The sequence below is a fragment of the Amblyomma mixtum genome, chromosome 9, assembly GCF_055824585.1.
Source record: "Amblyomma mixtum isolate Tamu chromosome 9, ASM5582458v1, whole genome shotgun sequence".
Classification (NCBI taxonomy): Eukaryota; Metazoa; Arthropoda; class Arachnida; order Ixodida; family Ixodidae; genus Amblyomma; species Amblyomma mixtum.
Genome location: NC_143020.1, coordinates 51,104,775 through 51,128,824, shown reverse-complemented (window position 1 = coordinate 51,128,824; position 24,050 = coordinate 51,104,775). Strand labels below are relative to the sequence as shown.

Below are 24,050 nucleotides of genomic sequence, written 5' to 3'. Positions count from 1 at the left end.
AACACAGACAGCATGAAGAAATAAAAGTTAAAAAAATGTTTACATTGAATGCTTAGTGTTTCACGATGTCGGTGTGCCATGCTTGTGACTTATTAGGTGCTATACCAAACTTCTGACTGCCATTCTATATTCGAGGCGCAGTGGAAAGCGGAAAGCAATGAATGCCCTTCATTAGAAATTTTGCGGTGGGGGTGCCGATAACCTTACACGTCTGTGATACAAATTGTCCTTAACCGAAAGGAATCTACGGTCCATCATCTGGAGTATAAGAGAACCACATCTGCCATTGTCTCTAATCCGCTTTAGTTCTGAATAATGCAGCATATGAAACACGCATATGCTTTGACGGCTGCTCCGGTTAAGCAACTACTGACTGGGGAACTGGCACCAAAGGACGTCCTTTTATTTGATAGCCTTACATTGCAGTGAAGAACCGAGGAATAAGTGTTGTCGCTATGTGAAACACTATTCTCTCCCTGACCCCTTGTCCAGCTGCAATTTCCGCTCTAAATTTCTAACGCGGTGGACTACAGCTGCAGACGTGGGTTAGAGGTGAGGGTCGGACACCACTTGAATAATTCTCGGACAATTCGACAACCGTTCCACCGGGACAGGATAGCCGTCGGGTGTTAAATTTCGATGATAAGCAAAAGCGGAAGACTGGGTTCAGATGCTTTCTCTACAACCTCAACAGCAAGCGGGAGAGCCTCTCCGCAACCCTCGTTGCGTTATTTAGATGGCTCTCATTCCATATAGCGATTAGATAGAGGGTAGCACTTGCCAAGAACGCAGTGTTCTGATAGTTCACTTTTGCACGACACACCCACCTAAATTGGAGTGTGATGCCCTCTCCACTTCGGTAACGCGCTGGCTGTGGAGGATCGGAAGAGAGAACTAGAACTTTCTGGAAAATGGTCTCCACGCCTGACAAATAGGGACGGAGGCCCGGATGATGTCATTAGGTGGTTACCATGGTTTCCAGCGATGGCCACCAGAAGAACACGACATTATTTTTAAAAACTTCTGTGAGGGACTGAGCAAAGTTGGCGGACCTTTGAACTAATTGACGAATGTACGAACAAAGGCCCCCCAAACACCTGACGTCGTTGCTTGAACAGGGCACTGGGAAGTACTTCACTGATCGGATTTGAACGGGACAGGACGAGCACGCTTAGAGTCGGAGACATGACCTGGTATATTCATCGAACAACGAGCAAAACGGGATTTGGGAGGGTTGAGCTGCTGTCTCGCATGACGGAAGAACGAAATTATTTTTGGAGAGGTGTGCAATGTAATAACAAAATTTGGATCAAAGGACAATGACGTCGCGTAAATAGCAGAGGCATGTGGACCATTCGAGCTTTGCAATAGGGCTTCCACGATGCGTTCAAATGAGGCTGGGGTGTTAAACAGCCGAACGGCATCATTTTAAACCTCTATACCAAATATGGAGTGACAAATGCAGTCTGATCATGGTCCTAGTCATCCATGGCAACTTGACTACAGCCGGATCTTAGGTCCATGGAGGAAGTGAATTTGGCCCCATAAAGGCACTCCAAGGCATAGTCTATTCTAGGAAGCGCGTACACATCATCTTTAGGGATTTGATTTGGCTGGCGGCAATCAACACAGAAGCATCAGGAGCCTTCTGTTTTCTTCACCATTTCTACATGACTACTAGCGAAGCTCAGTGACTGTGAGATGGCTAAATTATGTTGCTATCAAGCATTTTTCTAACCTCCGCGTTGATAACCTGTCGCTCAGCATGAGACACCCGGTGTGGCTGGAGGGAGATGGGAGAGGCGTCGCCAGGGTCAATGCGATGCGCCACAGCGAATGTCCTATGGCGTCGTTATTCGAATTGCCAGGCTGTTTCCTATGGTGGCCTGTCCGGCCACCGTTGGTAACAGAACTTGTCAATGTTTAACGCTAAAACTTTATCCAGTGATTCTAGTCTAGCAGGGCTGTTCGAGGAACTAGCGGGTATTTAATGGGATGTCTAAAGGCTTAGTGAGGGTATGACGACAGATGAGCCGTATACCGTGCGAATGGGCGGCCATGTAGTGGGCTATCGTAGATTAGCGGACGGACGAGAACTAGGTGTGGGATTCCTCATCAATCAGGATATAGCTAGCAACTTAGAGGAGTTCTATAGTAATAATGAGAAGGTGGCAGCTATCGTAATTAGGCTTATAAGAAGTACAAGGTGAAGGTGGTGCAGGCCTACGCAACTATATCCAGACATTATGACCAGATAATTGAAAGTATCTATGGATACGTGGCAGAAGCAGTTAACAAAGTAAGAACAGAGTACACAGTACTATTGGGCAACTTCAATGCCGTGGTAGGCAAGAAGCAGGCTAGGGTCAGAGGAGTTGGTGAATATAGCATAGGCTCACCAAATAGCACGGGGTGTTATTAGTATATTTCGAAGTATATTACGGATCCGTAATATCTTCTTGCGGAAACGAAACAACAGGAAGCGGACGTGTAAAAGTCCTATTCATGAGACTAAAAATGAAACAGACTTCATACTATGCGCTCACCCCTTTATTGTGCAGGATGTGGAGGTTCACAGGAAGGTGCGTTGTAACGACTGCAGAAGGGTAAGGTCTTGTATTAGCCTGGACCTGAAGAGGAAACTGAGGAAAATAGTGAACGGAAGGTCTTTGATGAGTTAGCGGTAAGGGGGAAGACAGAGAAATTTTTAATATATCGCTGCACAACAGATATTCGGCTATAGCTGAGGAAAACAACCATAATGTTAAAACAATGAAAGATAATCTCACAGCTATAATTACGAAGTGCACAGTAAAATTAGGCGGTAGGATGGCTCAACTGTATACCGGCAAGCTATCTGAGGGGATGAAATATGTGATCAAAAAATCCCAGAACAGGAAAGTGTACAACCCTGCTGTCAGAATATAACTGACAGAGCTAATAAAGTGAATGAACAAGCGTAAGGTAGCTGACATGAGGAAGTTTAATATACAGAATATCGATCATGCTCTAAAAAGTTGGAGAGTTATCAAGGTTAAGCCCAGTGGATGCGAAGCAGCCTTCGTTTTGCATTCTTATTATTAACGTCCTTAGCGTTTGGAGGCATCTTGACCGCATACACACCCGGCGCAAAGACGCTGGCGTGGTTGCGGGCACAGAGACTGACGCGACGGCGGGCGCGCGCCGCTTCATCCCTGGCGTGACGTCACATATCACGTGATGCAGGGATGGTGGCGCCGCCGCCGCGTCGCGCGCGACGGCGCGAACCGAAGCGTGGAGGCCTCCGCCGGGCGACGTCCGACGGCGCGATATGATGCCCCATCTGCAGCCGGTGTGACGTCATCACGTGACGTCGCAACATGTGATCCCACTTCAAGGTCAATGGTGGCCACCGCCGGGCGTCGCGCGAAGGCCCGAAACCTACTTCACTTCTTCACTTTATTTTCCTTAAAGACCCTTTTCCAGGGTGTTACATAAGGGGTTAATATGCTTCCTACCTACGTTAATATGCTTCGCATAAAAATGGAGGTAACCTGAAAGAGAAGAGGAAACTAGGCATAGATAAAAACAAGATCTATGCGTTAAGAGACAAAGAGGGCAAAATCATCAGCAATATGGATAAGATTGTTAAAGTAGCCGAGGTATTCTTCAGGAATCTATACAGTAGCCAATGTAATAAGACAGTTATAGAGAAGCACTGGCGCTGAGCAATGGGACATCCCGCCAGTAACGAAAGAGGAAGTAAACAAAGCCTTAGGATTAATGCAAAGGGGGAAAGCAGCTGGTGAGGACCAGGTAACCTCAGATCTCCCAAAATATCGAGGGGAGACCGAGCTAGAAAAACTAGCCGTCCTGTATACGTAGTGCGGATTAAAGGAGGCACCAAGTACCATTTTCAGATTTTCTTGTTATACGCTGTCTGCTGTGTAGTTAAGTCTGTCACGATATAAAATTAAGTTGTCACTGCATGGTTCAATACCTGGCATGACATTCAGTAACTGCGAGAAAAAACGAGGACAGAGCAGGGACACACGCACAAACGTAGACGCTTCTAAATTTTATTGGAAAAATTACAAAAGCATTTTGGTACAATCTAGCACCACCACCAACCACCACCTAGAAACACACACATAAAAGGCAAGGGCAATTATCTGCGTAGAATCTCACATTCACTGCACGATAATATGCAGGAGCTGGAAAAAGAGCAGAGGCAAGGAAACAGGGAAAACATCCCATCAACTGCTGAAAAAAGAAGACGGCCTCGTTAGCCTTAACAACAGCAATGAAGCTAAAACCAAAGCTGGAAAATGAAAGCGAAGATGGTAGCAACAAAAAACACGGTAAAATGGCGAGGGAGCAAGCATAAAAACCAACGATAAAGAGAATAACGTGAAACATTTACAACAAGAGCAAGTCTAAAAACGAAATGGTCGGCATGACACTAAAAATGGCGGTGCGGGTTTGTGCCTTCCAAGAATGAGATTTTATTGCCTGAAACTGCAATGGACGGCGTATTCCATATTATTTCCGAAAAACTGCAGAACAGTGCGTGGCACGCCGTCTATTCTACTCCAACCCACTGCCGTCATGTGCATTCACATCGCGACGTTCATCAACTTCCAACTGCAGCGCGAACACATGACTTCAAATTAAGCTAGATCAACACTGTACTTGAGTCTAATATCGTCGCCAGACATGTCGACGGCCCAGCAAAACAAAGCCATGAGCCAACCAGTCTAAACACATGCTTTCGCACATCTACTGGGTTTATGTGCCGAAAAACCATACCAATTTTTTACGATTCTTTATATTACTTCGCCTATAGTTCGTATTCATTTGACCTTCATTTACATTGTTTTCCTGTTCATCACTTCCTTGCCTGCTGCCCATGCTTAGAGTTTTGATTGCTTTTGCGTACCGATCCTTATGTTCAGATTAGCCAATCCAATTCGACTGCAGTAAAGAAAAAAAAACTGGGGCCGAATGTGAGATGGCACCAGCTTCCAAGTCCCTTGTATTATTTGGGGAGCTAGTCGATCGATGACAGCAGCTGTTCTTTGTAACCCCAGCTTCCAGCCTTGAGCTTTGATGTTATGCTGGGAATTTGCCATGTGATTGTGTTGAGGCGCACTAGCGAGTGCGCTGGCCGTATGTTGTGGAGTTTGTAAAGAGCATTAAACACTGTCACGTCCACTTGCGCCTCTACTTCAGCCACTTTCCCCCAGTGATGCCTTCAGAGCAAGGCAAAGTCTTGTAGCCATCGTATCCACGCCGCACACCAACATAGAAACGCTACGCGGCGCTTCATGCTTCCTTTGAGTCGCGCAGAGCCGACGGCGGAGCAGCAAAACGCTGCCGAGCAGCGGCCACATTGTCAACGAGCGTAGCGCAATCTTCACTTGCCTTTTAGTTCGAAGCCTTTGGGAACCAGTATAGAATGGTTCTACTTAGATTGGATCCTGAACCTCATCGTGGCTAAAATCGTTTCAGCGGAAAAAGTAATGGCTGTGTTACTAAAACGCTGGTATATTTCGATCACTTCAAGAGCTGCAACTCTGATATAAAAGTAGTGCTCAGTTCCCGCAAAAGCTGTGGAGCCACATGCCTGTTCCATTTTGCTCATTTTGCTGCTGGCCGGAAAGACTACTGGCTGCATCTGTCTGTATGTGTGGTACGCAAACGTCATAAAGAACACTGATAAAAATTCTATCCACATGTGCGAAAAGCGAGCGGAGGCATCCCGTACATAAAAAATATTTTAGCTCAATTCCTGGTATGTGCTACTTGTTTTTTTTTACAAGCATACGCGTTCAGCGTATAAAAGATGCAGCTTTTAGTTGGGAAGTTGAGTTCTCGCATTGGAAGCCATGAACGCAATACTCGCTTCATTCATTATGCCGGCATTCCTCGCTGCCTTTGCATGCGGCCAAGCCTGTGGTAAGATTTTATTTTGGTAACTTGCATTTTGTCAATATTTAGAAAAAAGTAAATTTCACGCCAAGAGTATTAGCACTGAAAAAATTTTTAGAAAACTGATCATCCGAGTACATGATTTCTCTCACAAGATAAGAATAAGCCATGAGATAGGAAGGATTGCTATAAAAGCAAACTATTTATTTATTTATTTATTTATTTATTTATTTATTTATTCAATACTGCAGGCCTTTACGGCCCAAGCAGGAGGGGCATACAAATGACATCAGCGTACAGAACGAAGATGGCAAATAATAATTTCAAAACACTTGTTCTTTGGGCAATAGAACATGAGCAAAACAAAGACTAAACGAAATGCAAACCGAGCTCTTCATTTGGGAAAGTCAAACATAAATGAACAGAAGTTAGCCAATGAATTAAATATGCAAAAATGAAATGTCAAACTTGCAGCAAGGCAAAAACACTATCAGTTTGGGCAACCAAAAAGCAGACAAGAAAAATATTCAAGAGCAATTCAAGGTTTCAATTGAATCAATGCTGGTTAGAAGAGGCAGAGTTAAGTTGTTCCAATCTGTTATCGTGCGAGGAAAAAAAGAATATTTAAAAACATTAGTTCTGGTGCTGTATGGCGTTAGAGAGTCGTCGTGTCGATGTCGTGTTCGGCGTGCCGTAAGTAGTGTTATGTACGGATGAGGAGTTTGAGCAAGAAGGTTATTTTTAAGAAGGAACATAAATTTTAAGCGCTGAATATTTCTTCTCAGTTCCAGTGTCGGTATTCCATGTTGTTTCATTAGTGCTGTCGGGGAATCAGTTGTACGGTACTTAGAAAAAATAAACCTGACTGCCTTACGCTGGATTCTTTCGAGAGCGTCAATGTTAGTTTTGGTATAAGGGTCCCATACTACTATTTTACACCACTTCTCAGTTGCGGGTCTTTGGTGTGATCAACGGTTCGGAATGATGACAGAATGCTTAAACAGACATAAGTACTAAGATGATTAAGCGGCCACGAAAGCTGAAATATCAATGTTACAGAAAAAGAATTCTAATAATGAAGAATCCCAGAATTTATTTTTTATACGAGATGTTTGCCATTAGACATAATGTAAAAAGGAAAGAAAGTTTTAAGGAGTGTAAACAAGCCTCGCTTAGAAAGTGGCAAAAGTTCATGATAAAGCGAATAATTATTAATACGAAATTAGTTCTTGGCTCATTACTTATTACGCGCGTTTTTGCCAAATACATCTGCTTAACCTTAATTAAAGTATTGATGATGCAATCAATAATCCTAGAATTGATTGCATCATCAATATTTTAATTAACGTTAAGCCGATGTATTTGGAAAAAACGCGCTTAATAGGTAATGAGCCAATAACTAATTTCGTATCGTTGATGAAGATGGCGTTTTCCGCTTCAAGTATTGCTTGTTTTTGTGCATTCTGTTGCGCAGTACCGATGCCATCTTACTGAGTTTAAGAAGACTTTCACGTTGCGACCTCTAGGTTGTGAAAATAAGAGAATATAATGCAAAAACAAGCGTACAATATGAGCTTAAATCCCACTGAGCAGCTAAATGCAGACTTCCGGAGAAGAGAAGGATGTCTATAGGTAATATACCCTATAAATCAATTCCATGGTGGCATGTACATTGAATTTTAGATGTTAATGGCACTGTGCTACAAGCTCTGCAAGTCCTTCAGCCTGCAGTTGTTTTTGCCACCTGGATTAAAAAGTGTTCAAAAAGAGCCTCCAATAAATTTCCCATCGCCCCTGAGTGAAATGCTGGCCCGTCCGGAAATAAACATCCATTTGCTAATATCTCACGAGTGCAACTGCAGAATGTATGAAAAAGTGGGTGCCATGGTATTGCCTATGGTAGTCTTCAAGGAACATTGTGCTCTATAGCACAAGTTTTGGTGGAAAATTCTCGGCACTTAAAAATTATATCTTTTTAAAATCAAGTGTAAATCGCGCTCTAATAAGTAGAGGAAAGAAAGAAATTTCCAACCCACCATAACGATTTTTGAAAAATATGATTCTTGAAGGTCAAAAGCTTTTCCAAGGAGCCCAGGTAATCAACACACTGAAAATGTATTGGCAAAGGCCGTTTCTACAAAGGACCAGAGTGAGACCATCTATTTCCAATATTGCGCCAATTACCTGTGCAGCTTAGGTTTGCAGCTTTCTACTGCAATCAGGCTCACTGTTTCTGTTCAGATTTCCGATGCCACAGCGAGAAAAACTATACCTCGACGCAAAAGTAGATTAGAAAAGAGCAAATGCTCCTGATAATTACATAGCATAACGTTCTCTTTAGTGCCGGGCAGTTTGGTTTCTACAAGACTTGGCAGTGTTGAGTTAAGAAATGTTGTCGTTCGTGTTACTAACTTAGTCAGTAAACGGCTGTTTTAGGTTGCTCCGTACACACTGGTGACGAACATCCTATAACTTTACATTTGTACAAAACTCTAAGCAGAGTAATATATATATATATATATATATATATATATATATATATATATATATATATATATATATATATATATATATATATATATATATATATATATATATATATATTTGTATATGTGTGCGTAAAAAGTAGTCTGACATGCGCAGAAAGATAACATAGGTGATAACCATTGTTTAGTGGTGAGAGGTAAATTACGCACTTTTTTCGGGCTCCTTATTTAAACATATATCATTTCGTCTATAATCTTTACAGTTTACACACACATACATGTACACGCATATAGTACATGTTCCATACGAATGGTCTACTCGAAATAAATCTGTGCCTAAATGAAGCGTTTCTCAAACTCGCATTTTACCTCGAGCAGCAAGTATGTTCATCTTCCTATGCTATACCTTTTCCATGACTGCTAGCAATACTTCAATATTGTAAAATTTCTTCTTCTTCCTCCAACATTGAAAAAAATCGCAAACACTTCACCTGTTCTACCATTTCGACGCTTGCAGTATGGGCTCCCCGGCCTTCGTTACGCAGGGTCTTGAAAAACGTCATGCGCTGTCCAAAACGTCACTTGCAAAAACAAATTCAACTAAAAGAAGGTTTTCTCAAATTCGCATATATGCATGTTAAATATTTATAAAATAGATACAGACATCTGAAAATAAAAAGTGTTTAGTGATGTTTCGACTGGGTGCCACGTTTCAGGGTGGCACATGATTGTTTCAGATAATATTTTTCAGGGGTTTGGAAAACGGCTGCTTAATGCAACTAACTTAAAACCAAATGAGAAATTCCGAATAGCTATAAAATGACACGTGCGCACGCGCGGTGCGGGATGATTCATTATGCAAACATACGTCCGGTGGCCAACCTCCGGGCACAGCAGAAATTCGAAAGCACACGCGCACTGAAGAATGCATAAAAACACACTTGTCAGCCTAGTGCAGTTTCCGTTAGTGTCATCGCCCTCGGCATCCTGTGCCGTGTTCGTCGAACAGAGGTTGAAGTTAGTTGCCGGTCCCGCAAATACAAACTCCCTGTAAATCTCTGTTCGAGGAGCCTCTCAGAATGAATCCTTATGAGGTTTACACCGAGCAAACAGCATGAAAAAAACATGTGAACTGAAATGGTTGTCGCATCCTGCGTATCGAACTCACTAGGACCACCAATGCCTTTTCTTCCAAAATCTGTTCCACGCTGTTTCTCTGTGCGCAAGACAGGACAGCCAACCATCTAGACTCTTATTCCGGCGGTGTCTGTCTCCTTACTGACCACTGCCACATGCTCTCCCTCTAGGGGATGTCGTGCATTTCGTCACTTGGTTAACACTTTTTGCCTATGCGCTCAAATGAAGGGATTAAATACCGCCAGAGACAGTTTTTCACCCGCTGCCGTCTGTGCCTTATGAGCAGCGTCGCCACTTTAGCCGCTTGTGGCTTCATTCTATCCAGTTTCGTCTTCTCGAGCCACTGCTAATCCCTGACTCCGCCTTCCAACTCCTTTCTCTGTATTTAATTCCCCCCCCCCCCCCCCCCGGAGCTTATCTCTCACACCTGTGCTTTTTTCGGCGTTTGCTACTATTTGCAGGTTTTGCTTTTCACACTTCTGTGCTCTTTCAAACCCATTAAAAAGATAATCTGATTCAATATAACGACACTTTCTATTACAGACTGGGTGTTAGGAGAAACGTCGCCTATAAGTTGCTCTGTCTGACAGTGTAAATACTAGTTGTTTCAACGAAGGGGATCAGCGATTTTTAAAACTTTTTTCAAGTAAAGATAATCTTTTTAGCATAGTAATATCGGTTGTTGGCGCTAGTACAAAAACAGGCGTCTGGTTAAGTAGTAAAGTGATTAAATTCTAAAAGTAAACTTTAAACTGTCGCCAATAGGCACCGTATATCAACTAGCGATTTGTAGCTAGCCTTTAGTAAAGGTCATATAACTTTTCATGACATCGAAAACGCGATAACACTCGCCGCTGGGGCTCAACAGAATTTGGCTGCATCGTTCCAAAAAACATTCGCTTTCGAAAACCATGCATTCAAACCAACTTCTCCAGTGTACATAACCAGTCCATATAGCCAAAGTTCGTTGAGCCACAGTGCCGGGTAAATAGCGTACTCGAAATGCTAATAGTATCAATGGCTTTTTTTAAAGGCCGGCTACAAATTTCTTATTGCAATCAGTGCCTATCGGTAATAGTTAAATAATTGAATATTAGAATTTAGTTCATCAGATTACTAGGTAGCATGATTCCCGTTCTTTTTTTACGTCCGCGAACACTGGTATTACTACGTCGCAAAAAAAAGAATTCTTTTTTCTGCTCAAAAACTATTTTTCAAAAATAGTCATCCCCTTCCCGGACACACGCCTAGAAAACATATATGTAAATCTTCACTTCAGAAATTGCAGTATAAGGTGTTCCTCACAGCATTAAGTGCTCTTACAATATGGCCTTTTATAATTTAAAGCTCTGCCTTCAAGAATAACAAATTAAAGCTAACGTTTCCTTAGCGACAACCACAAGGCATCCGTGGACAACAAGCTTCCTCTTACAGCTAATATTCGCCAAGCCCGAGAGTCCCCAGTCACGAAAGCATACTTGTCTGAAGCACGTGATTGGTGCTGACATATATGGGAAGATATGCGGTTCGCTTACTAAGTACCTTTGCTTTATATTGAAATCACTAGAGAAATTTTCAATTTTAAGAAAGATTTCATGTGTTTACAAACACAGTACGATGCAGAGCTTCAACTAATTACACAAAAAGAGACGTAACCTCTGTAATTATTATCTTCTTTCAGAGGACCCTCCAAATTGCACTTATCCAGACGGTATGTGTTCCAGTTTTAATTTTTTCTGCAATATCGTTTATACTTAACACACAGGTTTATTTTCTCAAGGTAACAATTGCTGTTCCGGTTATTCAGAATGTTTCAGGGCAAAACAAGAAGTTCGTTCACACTTTGGCTCGTGTGCGCTGAGAAGAGCTGAGAAAGAACTTTACCCTTCATTCCAAATCATTTTAAATGCAGAAGATGTCCCACGAACTCGAGCGTGGAACTTATAATAAAAAATAACGGTCCAAAGCTAGACAGCGGCCATGCCTGGCACAGAATCATTACATCCCGTGCCAAATTCATAATTCTTTGGTGTCATAGGGTACTTTCAACAAAGAAGCATGAAGGAAAATGTGCTAGTATGACACCTGCTTTAAATAATGAGTAAAAATTCCAAGCTGGGGTATTTGGCAAGCTTGGCGGTTTAACCGCGCGAAAAACCAAACAGGAAGGCACAAAAAACAAGACGAACGCTCGGCGAGTGTTGTATTTATTTGTTCTTGTTTTTTCGCGCTGTTAACCAGACCACGCATATATATTTATATTTATATAGTACACTAGAAAAATGCTGGCCTTCAAACCGAAACGTCGTGAATTAAATCCTGTTATGTTTGTCAACTTCTAGTGTCTTTATCTGACACTGATTAATCAGCTGCCAAGAAATCAAGTTTAGGTCAAGGCAAGTTTGAATTAGGCTATTTGAGAAGCATGAAATAGGATTTTTGACTCGCAATGCTTTCCATGCGGAGACCCAGGTAAACACAGAAAATCGGAATATCATTTTGCGCACATCCAGATTATATGCCAAAATCGCTGGTTGATACCTGCCGCGTAATAAAAAAGTATCGTCTACTGCAAACATTCAAGCCAAAATAATGTTTAGCAGATAATAAGTTTTTCAGCTTCATAAAATGTACGAAATATGTCTCCCGAAATTATTTTGTTCATGTTGAGCTGCATTTTAAAGCGCAGAAGATCATAATTTATGTTGTAAAAGTGTTCAAACTGTGTCGCAGTAGTGAAAAGGAACAGAGTGGAATAAAAACGTGAAATTAGCGGCCAATTTCAAATTTCTGTAGAAGAACATGGCGTCGCTACACAGAAGTGGCACACAGCTGTAAATATCACGAACTGATTTGCTGAAGTAAAGGTGTTATGCTGCCTTACCATGGAGCAAAAGGAGAATGAGATGTGAATTAAATAAGTGTGGGAAAGCTGATGACCAGAGTGGCGCAGTTATACCGAGATTATGGTGGCTCTTCCATGCAGGTTGCAAGGAACCTCAAAAAGTTGGACCATGCAGGGCACTTGTGCCGAAGTTCTATTTCAACTCTACGACCAGGAAATGCGAGCCCTTCAAATGGGGAGGATGCTGCGCAAACTGCAACAATTTCCAAGAGCAGGAGGAATGCGAAAGAAACTGCCTTAGATAATTATTGCATGCAGTTCGCAGTCACCTCTCTGTGATATGCGTTCGCCAAAAATAAACCCAACATGAACAAATAAAAGGAAAAAACAAAATGCATTGAATTATTTGTTGTTGAGCGGCGTCAATGTGCCAGGCTTGTGACCTACTAGGCGCAGTATTGAACATCTGACTGCCTTTCTACATTAGAGGCGGAGTGAAAAGCTGCCAACAACGAATGCCCTTTATTAGCAATGTAAACGTCACGAAGCCCTTAATCTCAGACATTTGCGATAACAGTTATCCTAGCCGAAAGTATCTACAGTCCTTCATCTCCAGTATAATAAGAGCCACTTCTACTATTGTCTCCAATCGGCTTTAGTCCCGAGTAGTGCCCCAGATAAGACACGCATGTGCTTCAACTGCTGCGCTGGTTAAGCACGCACTAACCAGGCACCTGGCAACAAAGGGCGTCTTTCTATTTTCATGGTCTTACATTCCAGTGAAGTACAGAGGAATAACAGTCTTGTCCCTATGTGAAATACAACTCTCTCCCTTCAACTCTTGTGTAGCTACAATTTCCACCGTCATTCTCTGACACGGCAGGGAGCAGCTGCTGGAGAGAGAGATGGAATTCGAATGTAGCTTGGTGGATTTTCAATGAAGTCGACATCTGTTCCGCAAGGAGAGGAGTGCCGCCGGATGAAGAAGTTCGGTGATGGGCGAGAGCAGACCGGATGCATCTACATTCTATACAATGTCAAGATCGAACGCGACAGTATATAGGCGACAGTTATGGCTATGGTTTATAGGTCTCTCATTCCTAAAGTCATTAGATGAGGAATGGCCCTTGCCGAGAAGAGAGTGTCTTGATAAGTTGACTTTTACACAATGACAGACCCTAGCACTTATGAACACGCTACCCTCCCCAGTCATGTGTTCAGCTTGCGAAGTGAGGAGGGTGCTGTCGAGATAGCGTAGACTGAGCCTTATAAGCATGTGAGGTTCGCATGAGCATGATAAACTGATGGCGGGCGAGTGATGCCGACACCAGTTACTTAAGACTTAAGACCCTACGCGCAAGATCGGCATGCGGGAGGATAACCACCGGAAACTGGTCCTTTGTCTTCCCATCAACATGGTTGCGACTATTAGGGTCAAACATAAGCTCCAATGGTATTTAGTGTTGCCGACAGCCGCACTGTGACGAGGCCGAACACGATGCTTTGTCCACTTAGGATTGGAAAGGTTGTTGGCTTCTTCCAGGCGAGGCTTGCTGTCGCCATTCTTAATAAGGTGTGCACTGAAAAGGGTCTCGGAAAATAAATATTTGTCGTTGACGTGTGTCATTCTATCCGCAAAGCGAAATACTGCCGTCATGAGCTGAGCGCATTTACATAACGTACCAAGGTTCAAGTCGGCTGGAGGCCTCAATCGGGGCAGGAATTTACCGCAAATTGCAACAAGCGCTTCAAGTAGCGCACACTGCATTTATTCTCGCAGGAACTCTACCATTCTCTGTGAAACAGCCAGCAAAAGATTACAGATAAGCGTAGTAGATGGACGTAGTTGTCGATGATTGCACCTATAAAGCAAAATTGCGGCTCATGACGAAAAAGCGCTGGAATAACTCCAGTTTCATTCGAACACTTTCATGGCAGTAATTTTTATTTTATTTTATATGGTGATGAAGGTTGGTCCTCGATGCTATTAAGGAGCAACCGCTTGGATGTAGACTAATGAACGAACATCGTTTTTACAGGAAGAGCAAAAAGGCGAAGGTCGTTGCCCGAAATTGCTCACTACCTGCCACCACTTCGCGCATCAAGTTTCTGGCGCACCCGCAGGTACATTTGCTGTTCTTGTTAAGGTTGCCTGCTATCAACAAACCTTCGCCAAATGCCACGCAACGACAACGAAGAATACATGATGAATTGTCTTTATGGCGCGGAATTCTGTGCGATTAAGTAGTAGTAACTGCTGAAGCTCAGACTAAGCAGCCAGCGGCATCGCGGTACAAAGGTCACATTTCAAGAAGGTCATGAATGTCGCTGACACGAAACTTCAGGCTCTGAACGCGGCTAGTGCGCCGGAAGTGATAGCTAGAATCGCGTGGCTGGCTCTTGAGACAAATACTCTCAACGTTCACCGCTATCCTAGATCACAGCAAGGTGAATATTCTTTACCAAAAGATTACCGGGGTGAAAAAGAACTCGTTCTGGCCAAACCAGAAAAAGAAACGTTTTCGCCACACGCTTATTCACATCAGATCATTCAATGAGATGCAAGAATTCCAAGGGCAAAATGTGGACAAGTAAGATGTCGTCAGCAGCATTGTCGCGGATGTAATCGCCATCAAATTGGTATCCTGCGGACTCAACGCAATTTCCAGGACAAGAGCAACTTTGTCAGCCTGAAATGGTGCAGGTGCAGGTACGCTTTTGCCACTTTTCCCGCCTACGATATCCCGTCAATCGACGGCGAATATATGTGTGAGTTTCCCTTTTCTGGGCCGACCGCAGGAATGCTTACTGAAGATCGCCTATACATACGCCAACACAGTCCATTTTAGGCATATTTTCGAGCACCAGGTTACAGAATTACTGTATTTCTCTGGCACTACTTCATAGTCGGTTCTATAAGGCAGTGCGGGGCTCGGCGCCATTCTCGTCCAGAAGCAGGTAGGCCGCGAGTAAGTCCTCGCGCACGTCAGCAGCTGTTAGAGAAAGGCAGAGGCAAACTATTCCACGACGGAGAATGAATCCCTTGCAATAGTGTAGACCCCGAAATTCCTTCTCTTTTATGACCTCAGGCCATTTAATGTTCAGTCTGGTCATCACTCGTAGTGCTTGCTCACCAACTCGAAGAACCCGTCTGATCGCCTCGCTAGATGGAGCTTATAACTGTAAGAGTATGAAGGCATCGTTGTTTACTACTCTGAACGCAAGCACGCTGAAGCCGATTGGCTGTCATGAGCACCTAAAGATACAACGCTGAAGGACGACGATGACGACGCCTTGCTAGGACCCATCAGCTCCAACACTTCTGCACAGAAGCAGCGCTCTGATTCCGACCTCCAATGCTTCATCGAATACTTCGAACGTAAGACTCCCTCACCCACATAACCATTCAAATGCGGATTGTCTTCGTTCTGCCTGCTGAACAACCTCCTCATGAAGTAGAGCTTCGCACCTAAGAACGATGTCTGCCACAGGCTTCGCACGACGAGCCAACAGCTGGCCACTTTCGTTTTACTCGTACCCCCTATCGAATTCAGGACAAATAATACTTATGCTTCGTCGAGGGCATAATTTCTAGAGCCCATTCAACCACCCACGAGGCCTTTCCAGCAGATCAGCATGGGATTACTCGGCCTCTTCTCCATATCAAGCGCCGGAAAGAAATGGATAATCGTGGCATCTGACTACGTGATCAGCTACGCCGAACATTGGCGCAGCAGGAGAACTCGCAATGAATTTTGAGGACAGCATGCTGCGACACTGCGCACCCGAAGCAGTCGCTACAGAGAGGGGAAGAGCGTTGATGGCACCCTCCACCCATAAGCCACCCTCCACTATGTTTACACAAGCAACTCACCGGACGCGAACTGCCGACCATGTTGAAGTGGGCCACAAGACCTACGATGTCGTCCTGCCCTACAGCAATTTTTCCTACAACACTGTATTGCTGAAGACAGCCCATAATCATAATTATAGTTATTATGGCTCTTCAATACAGGCCTTCTGTATTGGATCTAGTGCACAAAGTCTACTTCGCATGCAAAAGCGCTTTTATGGAAGACGGATACAGTTGCATGCAGAATACTTCTCTTTGGCACCTAAGATGCTTTAAAGGGACACTGAACCAAACTTTCGCAGCTGCTCTTTTACATGTAAACAAGAGCTTGACTGCTAAAATCGATAAATGCCACAAGCATTTTAGCGAAAAAAAGGCGGATAGCACGTTTTTTTTTCGCGATTTATTGCCACATCGTTGCACCTGGAGGTCGCCTGTGTAAGCTGCGACTAGACGTCATTACACCGGCGCGCCCACAGTTCCCGCAGGAGCACGATTGCCGTCGCTACTCACAGGTTTTGCCAGTTTTGCGTCGGCAGCGTCGGACGTTGGGAGGCTTATGACGTGTTCTACCCAACTGCAGTGCGACGTCGCGCTTCGAGTGGCGCGACAGGTTGCCTGTAGGAAGAGGGTGTCATGACGTCACGCTCTTCACCTCGCGTCGGCTGGGAGGGCTTGGCGCGCGCTCATAAAACTTCGAAAATAAAACCAACCGCTAAAAAATATGCAAAACGTGGACTAGATTTCGGTGTAATTACATTCCAGGAATTTATTTTCAGCGTTCTTGTTCAATTTTAAGATTTTGCTTCAGTATCCTTTCAAACAGTGCGAAAACAAGCGTATACTTCCCTGTTAATAGAATTGAGACATATAGTTGTTTTTATTACATACAATTGGTAAAATTCTTAGTCTGCAGGCATCGCACATGCCTTTTGCACCAAATTTGGAGTAAATAAAGTAAGACGTTTTTTTTCCGCTACACTTCGTGATCGTCCTTCAATCATGTCATATGAAACGACAAAGTGTATGATGCAGGAAAACAGCGCTGGAACGCTTGCAGATACGATGAGCCCAGCATACTGCAGTTTCCAACCTACATACAAAAGAGAGAACTCAGCTATGTGTTTATATGAAGTTTTATAGCATACGTGTATGCCTTGAGAATCTATGCGCAGAGTTCCGAGACTGCTTTTTGTGTAATTAGCAGCTTAAAGGTAGATGTCATATAGAGAACTGATCCCAAATAATGTAGAGGCTCCAAGTAGTTTTTTTTTCTTACGTTCAACATGGACAAAGGCTCTGAGAGGTCCAATGCAATCCGGTAACCTTTCTTAAGATTAGGGTTTTTTTATGGAAAAAGATTAGTGTGGTGGAAAGTAAAAGAAGGGTTCACGACTGGAAGCAATTTTATTAACATAGTGAAATGATAAACTCGTCAGCCTAATTTATATATGCGAAGTTTTAGGGATTAGTGCGCCGTGAAGGGCAGTTTACGTGTCTCAGAGATGTCGTGCTTTCTGTTTTCATAGCACCTTGTGGGTTAAACATTAAAAGAAATATATATTTTGAACAGTAGTATAGTGCAGCATAGGTCATCGTTGGACCCGTACCGTTCATGTTACTCTGATTTTAACGTTTAGGTGTACAGCAGTGAATATTCATTGTGTTTAAATGCCTTTCACTGCCACGTCGACTGCAGCGAGAGCAAAATGGCTTCCACCAAAAGCAGTACTCGCAAAATTTTTTTTTATACTGTTTCATTCTCATGCTTTTGCGTCGCTTTTTTTGCTGGTATTTTGCTTATGCCAAATGCCACGTGTCGGTTAGCTGCCGCATCTCGCAAATATAGGACGGGGTTGCTGCTGGCTGGTAAAGGGAGAGCCGTTATCTGCGCGTGTATAATACGCCCGCTACTAGACTGCCGTGAAAGGCCCTGAATACAAAATAGTACCCGCACATGCGAAAACGCGACCGGCGATAGAGTATGCGTGGAGGAAACTTTTATAGATATCGGCCTCTTTTTTCTACTTCTCACAGTTTTCAAGCACGCGCATTCAGCGAATAAAAGAGCAAATCTGGGATGGCTATAATCAAGCGTTCTATTGTAAGTCATAAACTAAGCGGTGTCTTCAGTCACGTGGGTTACTTCAACTGGACAGAGCCAAGTGTCCTCAGTCCCAAAAATCTGGTACCCACGTCATAGGCGTCATTAGTCTTATGCGAAAAATGCTAATGGAAGAAAAAAATAATAAAATTGCGCTGAAAAGAAAATTGATATCGTTGTAGTTAATTGTGTGTTTGCTTTTTCATTGTTAGGAGGTAGCACAATATCAGAATGGCCTCACGCTGTTTAATGTTTTACAATCCGAAATAATGCATAATTTTTGCTCTGTTTTTCTCAACAGCGTGCAATCTGAATCACTGGCGCTGAAGTTGGTCCCATGATCATTCACGGTTTTGTTGCGAAGTGTTTTGATACCACATTGCAATTAGTGCTTATTTCTATTATTGATTTCAACTGCAGAGTGGCCTCAGCAACCATATCCGGTTACAATGACGCGTTATCATCGATTTAAATATAGTCAGTTAATAATGTTCTTAAATTTCTTATTATCAGATTGAATGTGACGCCCAAAATCTACTTTTTGTATCACAGCGCACTTAGCGAAGACGACGTAGACCCATGCAGAATTTTTCACAGTTTTGCAAATAGCTTTTTTTTTTCTCTGCGTATTGGTTGAAATTTATAACTGAGGCATATTATCACTTTCCATTTCAGTAGGTTGGCGCCTTTCTTAATTTGTAGACATTGCACATGATTATTGTGGCTATGTTTAAAAGAGACTAAATTTTTGAAGCTAGGCTTCTAAATCTCCACTCGACTTTGACAGTTGCATCCACTAAGTATATGGTTTAATTAAGCACCATCTCAACACGTACAGATAATATTAGAGGAAGTACTTGACTCAATTATCCTTACAACCCAGGGAACTAAGGTGTGTGTTTATTTCGTTTGTATTGTGTGCTTGTGGACGGTCATTGATTACGCACACCGTGCCGAAGCTCCTTTTATCATGAAATACTGGCTTTTTTTAAGCATCGTGGCGAGCTTCTGTGAATGCTTAATTTGAATTTTTTTTTTTAAATTCACCTTGGTCATATACACGTGGTGTTTCAGTTAAGCTTCCTAGCTCATTTCGAAAAGTGATTTTTAGTGCATTAAAACTATTATGGAGGATTAGTAACACGTGTGGTTGTCAGCCTCATTTAAACATACGAGTTATTAGTCATTAGAGTTGGACGCAAAGATTTCTAGATGCTTTACACTGCCGTTAGTATCACTTCTAACCGTTCCGTGCGAGTTTAAAATTGACACAAAAATCAGTTTATTTTATCCCGGCATTGCGACTGTTTTTGATGGGCTGGTGGTAGCTTCCGAAATCGCGTGGCCACAGTACGACGAAAGCGATACCGATATCCGAACGGCACTTCACAGCGTAGGCTTCCTAAGAATTCTACTAGGGCCCTGAGCATCATAGAGCCTCCAGGAGTAGCTGCCGGTGTGGGTCAGTTGGTCATTCAGCCTGTGCGCGGTCAGTGCACGGTAAAGAACCCCACGTGTTCGAAATTTCCGGAACCCTTCACTACGGCGTCCCTCATAGCCTGAGTCGCTTTGGGACGGAAAACCCGCCTAAACCAAACCAAACCTAAGGTTAATATAAAGGTCGACAACAGCCTACATTCCTTCTGCTTGAAGATCTCGAGTTCCACCTAGATTTCAGCGGGAATAGAATGGTTTACAACAAACTGATATTTGGAAAATGTGTTGTTCAATTAATTTATTTATTTGTAGATACTGCAATAAGCAGACGTTGGTTTTAGCTTGGTGGTACATGCATGGTTAAAAAATGCACTTAGCACTGGTTCTACAATAGAAATCACAAGTAACACACATGGAACAGCTAGGCTGAACCAGACTAAATAAATAAAAAGCTAAATTATCACACTCAAGGTTACACCAAAGAATAAGACTGGCAAATAATACATGAAAAAACATTATTCTAAACTTGATAAAAGCGCAGTTTTGGTGAAAAGATGGCGTTGTTTTTCCACTGATTCCACTCAACTATTTGAGGAGGCGGGGGGGGGGGGGGGGGGATGAATAACTGAAAGTGTTGCTGCGCTGTTTCAGAGCTGCCATTTTTGTATACTGAAGTGCTCTACCCGTTTTGCGCGAAATTTGAAATGCCACGTGGCGGTTAACCGAGGTATCGTACCTGGCTGTGGCTGTGTGGGGAGAAAAAAAAAGAAACTAAATACCAACACCTGAGTAATACGTGCGCCGCTAGAACGCAAAAGAACGCCCGGATAACAAAATTCTACCGCACGTGCGCAGGAAAATTGTCGGATTTTTTCCTCAATCCTAGTGCGTTTTATTTTCGAGGGGACGAGTCGAGCGCGTAAAAGTGGAACCATTTCATCGCGATAATAACATATTCATTTAGAAGCCATGAACGCAGCTCTGACTTTATTGACGGTGGCGGCTCTCTTCGCTACCACTGCATATGGACAACCCCACTGCGGTAAGATTTCATAGTGGAAAAAGTTTACCGTAACCTGCCCATCAAAATAGTTTCAAGGAATCAGCCTTGTTCTAGAATCTATAGAGAGCTGAACAAAAACATTCTTTGTCTGCTTAGAACTATATTTCGCTTCACAAAAAAAAAAAAACGTGCCGCAGCAGCCATGAGCTGAGCCTTAGGGAGATTGAGAGAACTATGTGTATTTTTTTTTCAGTGGCTGGTGCGGGTCTCAGTATTAGTCACCAGGTGGGAATAAAAAAAGAATATTTACTAGAAAGGGAAAAAACGCGGGTAAAAATTACTGAAACCTCTTTATGCTACAATTTAAAAATATATATTTGCTTAGTCATAATATTAAAGTCACGAATACAAATTACTCACGTTAACTTTGGCCGGTTCCGGATAAAGAAAAGCATAAAACCGGTAAAGGGGTTGCAGGTGACCACTTCACTTAATGTTGATAAAATCGCTCAGCTTGAATGCGTACTGCATTTTTTTAGTTAACGTGTTTTCAGCTGCCTAGCTACGCTATGCCAAAAAAAATTCTGCTAAGATTGCTCCTTGTCCCCTCCAGCTAGGAAACCTCCGATATTAATAAAAAAAATCAGGCCAAAACAAGCTTTTATCCGGCTTACTTGTAATTTGTACGTTGTTTTTTGGAGGAAAGAATTAAATAGATATTTGCGGGAAAAAGCAAATCCTCAACCACTGTGATCTATGTTTTGCTGCAGTCGTTGCTCGCATTAGTAGAGTTGAAGGCATTTCGGTATCATGCTTGCTCCCCTGAGGCTAAAAACTTCCATCTGTTGTTTCCGTTGTATTGTCGAGCTTGTTCTGTGTAATTAATACTTATTTTGCCTTGTTCCCCCACATTATTTTTATACGTACTTATTTCTATGAACCTTGCACTTAGAATTGAGTATTGGCATTGTGTAAATTATTTTGTAACATTTTCTGTGTATAACTAACATTTTTTGTTCTATTCTGCAATCTGTAAATGTATCTGTTATACTAGAATTTTGTCCTCACCAAATGCCATGTAAAGGGGGCTTGAACGTAATCAAGTGGACTTGCTTCACTTTTTGTTCAAGCCCCCTCCGTTGTTTCGAACGGAAATAAACTCAATTCAATTCAATTCAAATTCAATCTCAAAGGCCTCAAAGGCTGGCAAGAGTTGAAATGCGAGGCGAAAGCGGGTGAAGCGCTGCACGCATACATAGAGGAGAAGCGGTTTGCTAGGGAGGAAACATCTCTCTCTGACCAAATAAAGAACTCAATTCCGGAATGCACAAACTAATCAGTTAAATAAACCGTGTTCATTGGTTTTGAGGAAGCACCTTGTTTTGCTGAGTGGCGTGGTGGCAGGACTCTTGGGACTTAGAAATAATTCCGTCTGTCCGTCCGTCCGTTCGTAACTATGTAACTATTTGATGCGTTTGTTCTTTCAGATCCTCCAACATGCACCTACCCATCAGGTACGTGTTAGAGATGCTTAATAGTTCTGCTATTTGGTTCAATAATTTACATTGTGTAAGTCTTCTAAACTTAATGATTTCTACCAAGAGTTGTCTTCTATTCCCAAGCCACCGCGGTTTACGTTTTGCTGAAAACCGGAAACTTGTCGGCGTTTCCCAATGATTAGTTGAGTTGATGGAAGGAGGAAATTTATACTTACGCTGAAAGGTTTGAAACTGGCTGGGCATTGGAAACGGGCATCAGCTCCTGCTGACATTTTAGGACCCTAATGTGTTTTCTTGGCTTTTGAGTCACAGCAAGCATAAAGATGAATAATGTATTGGTAAGAGGTCTCTACATTATGTTTTGTATGCTAGACAAACTGGGCATAACTTTTCTTCCGTAGTCAGAGCAGACTTAACTAGACAATCCGATCACCTATAATTGCGATCTTTTCACACAGTGCTTTTTGTGCGCACAACTAAGCAGCTAGAAAAGGGAAAAGCTATTTTGCGCAAATTAAAAAAAATATTTGCATTTTGCTTTGTTTTCGAGTACAACAGAAAGAAAGAAAAGCGCATTTGCGGGCAACACAGCGTTAAATGGAGTAATAAAGACTGAACCGTGTTTAGGAGATGCAGGCGGTATTTAGCACTGAAAAACTGAGCAAAGCTTTTAGACAAGCTCTTTTGAAGTCATTTTGTGCTAAATTTACTTTGAGAATGAATACGTCTTGTGGAACTGACCGAATTGTCCTGTCTGCACCAGAAATCAGTAGTGAATATTCACTAGCAAATATCATATGCACTGCTCCACATTACTCCCCAGAAGCAGGACTGGCGATGAACTGACATTAGCTTGAATGTTGTCTTCTAATTGCTTCTTAAAAAAAGGCTCACTATGGGAACAAAGCTGATAGTTTCAGGAAATTAAAGCAATTGTGAAAAAGTCGGAATGAGGGTTGGACATTTACGTACAGCTAAAATTGCCTATCGCAATGCATAGATTTTACAAGGATTATTTGAACGGACCAAACACACTTAAATAATTTTCGTTCTTAACTCTTTACGATTTTTCAACTAAATTACACGCAGGTGCTTCGAATGACAGCCAACAATACTTTCCAGTGTAACATTCTTTTTTTCAGTGACGCTCTTGCTCCTAGTGCATGCTACATAATAGACGAAAGAAGTTGTTACTGTAAAATACCGCGGAAGAATTATTTATACAGCTTACATTCCGGGGGAGCAGAAGGCGCTCAGAATTTAGTGGCTGTCTCCGAGGCAGCACAGTGAGAGCCAGCGTTTTTTCGTAAGCCTTGACGTGATTAATGTGGTATCTTCGGTGCAGGTTGCTATCAAGCCAAAATTCGTGGACCATGCATCGGGGCTTTCAATAGGTACTACTACAACTCTCTGAGCAAGAAATGCGAGCCATTCAGTTATGGAGGATGCTGCCGAAACTGCAATAATTTTCCAATGAAGGCAGATTGCGAGACAAAATGCCTGTAGTATTTACATCATGATTTTCATGGTTGCCACTGTGTGATGTGCAACCGCCATGGAAAAAGTGAACATGAAATAAATGACAAAGCGGATCTCCTTTGAACTTTTGGTTGCTACGGCATAGTGCTACGGCATAGTGAGAAGCACAGAAACCGGCTGAGCTATGAAGTCTTAAAACAATGCTGAACACTGATTCATTTTCTACGTGGAGTGAATGGTACCCTTCATTACCAATTTTCAGGTGTGTTTGCATATACCCCAAAATCGCGGTGACCC

The 24,050-nt window shown here is 42.6% G+C and overlaps 1 protein-coding gene and 1 long non-coding RNA gene across 2 annotated transcripts; both read left to right on the top strand.

The window, feature by feature from the left end:
• Positions 1-5,849: 5,849 nt before the first annotated feature.
• Positions 5,850-12,607, top strand: LOC149328959 (uncharacterized). The gene is made up of 3 exons (XR_016285496.1): positions 5,850-5,937; positions 11,215-11,244; positions 12,520-12,607. It is a non-coding gene; the product is annotated as an uncharacterized LOC149328959 (long non-coding RNA).
• An 8,074-nt stretch (positions 12,608-20,681) lies between these two features.
• On the top strand, positions 20,682-23,833 carry LOC149328958 (kunitz-like toxin PcKuz1). The gene is made up of 3 exons (XM_089559816.1): positions 20,682-20,814; positions 22,263-22,289; positions 23,620-23,833. Exons 1-3 carry the CDS (start codon positions 20,742-20,744, stop codon positions 23,778-23,780), a joined length of 261 nt encoding a protein of 86 aa, XP_089415942.1. The 5' UTR covers positions 20,682-20,741; the 3' UTR covers positions 23,781-23,833.
• Positions 23,834-24,050: the final 217 nt, after the last annotated feature.

Bases quoted from the DNA above. Each gene is read 5' to 3' on its own strand.
- LOC149328958 (XM_089559816.1), top strand. From the start codon at position 20,742: ATGAACGCAGCTCTGACTTTATTGACGGTGGCGGCTCTCTTCGCTACC. The intron at 20,815-22,262 runs GTAAGATTTCAT...TTGTTCTTTCAG, and splicing joins ATATGGACAACCCCACTGCG to ATCCTCCAACATGCACCTAC. The intron at 22,290-23,619 runs GTACGTGTTAGA...TCTTCGGTGCAG, and splicing joins AACATGCACCTACCCATCAG to GTTGCTATCAAGCCAAAATT.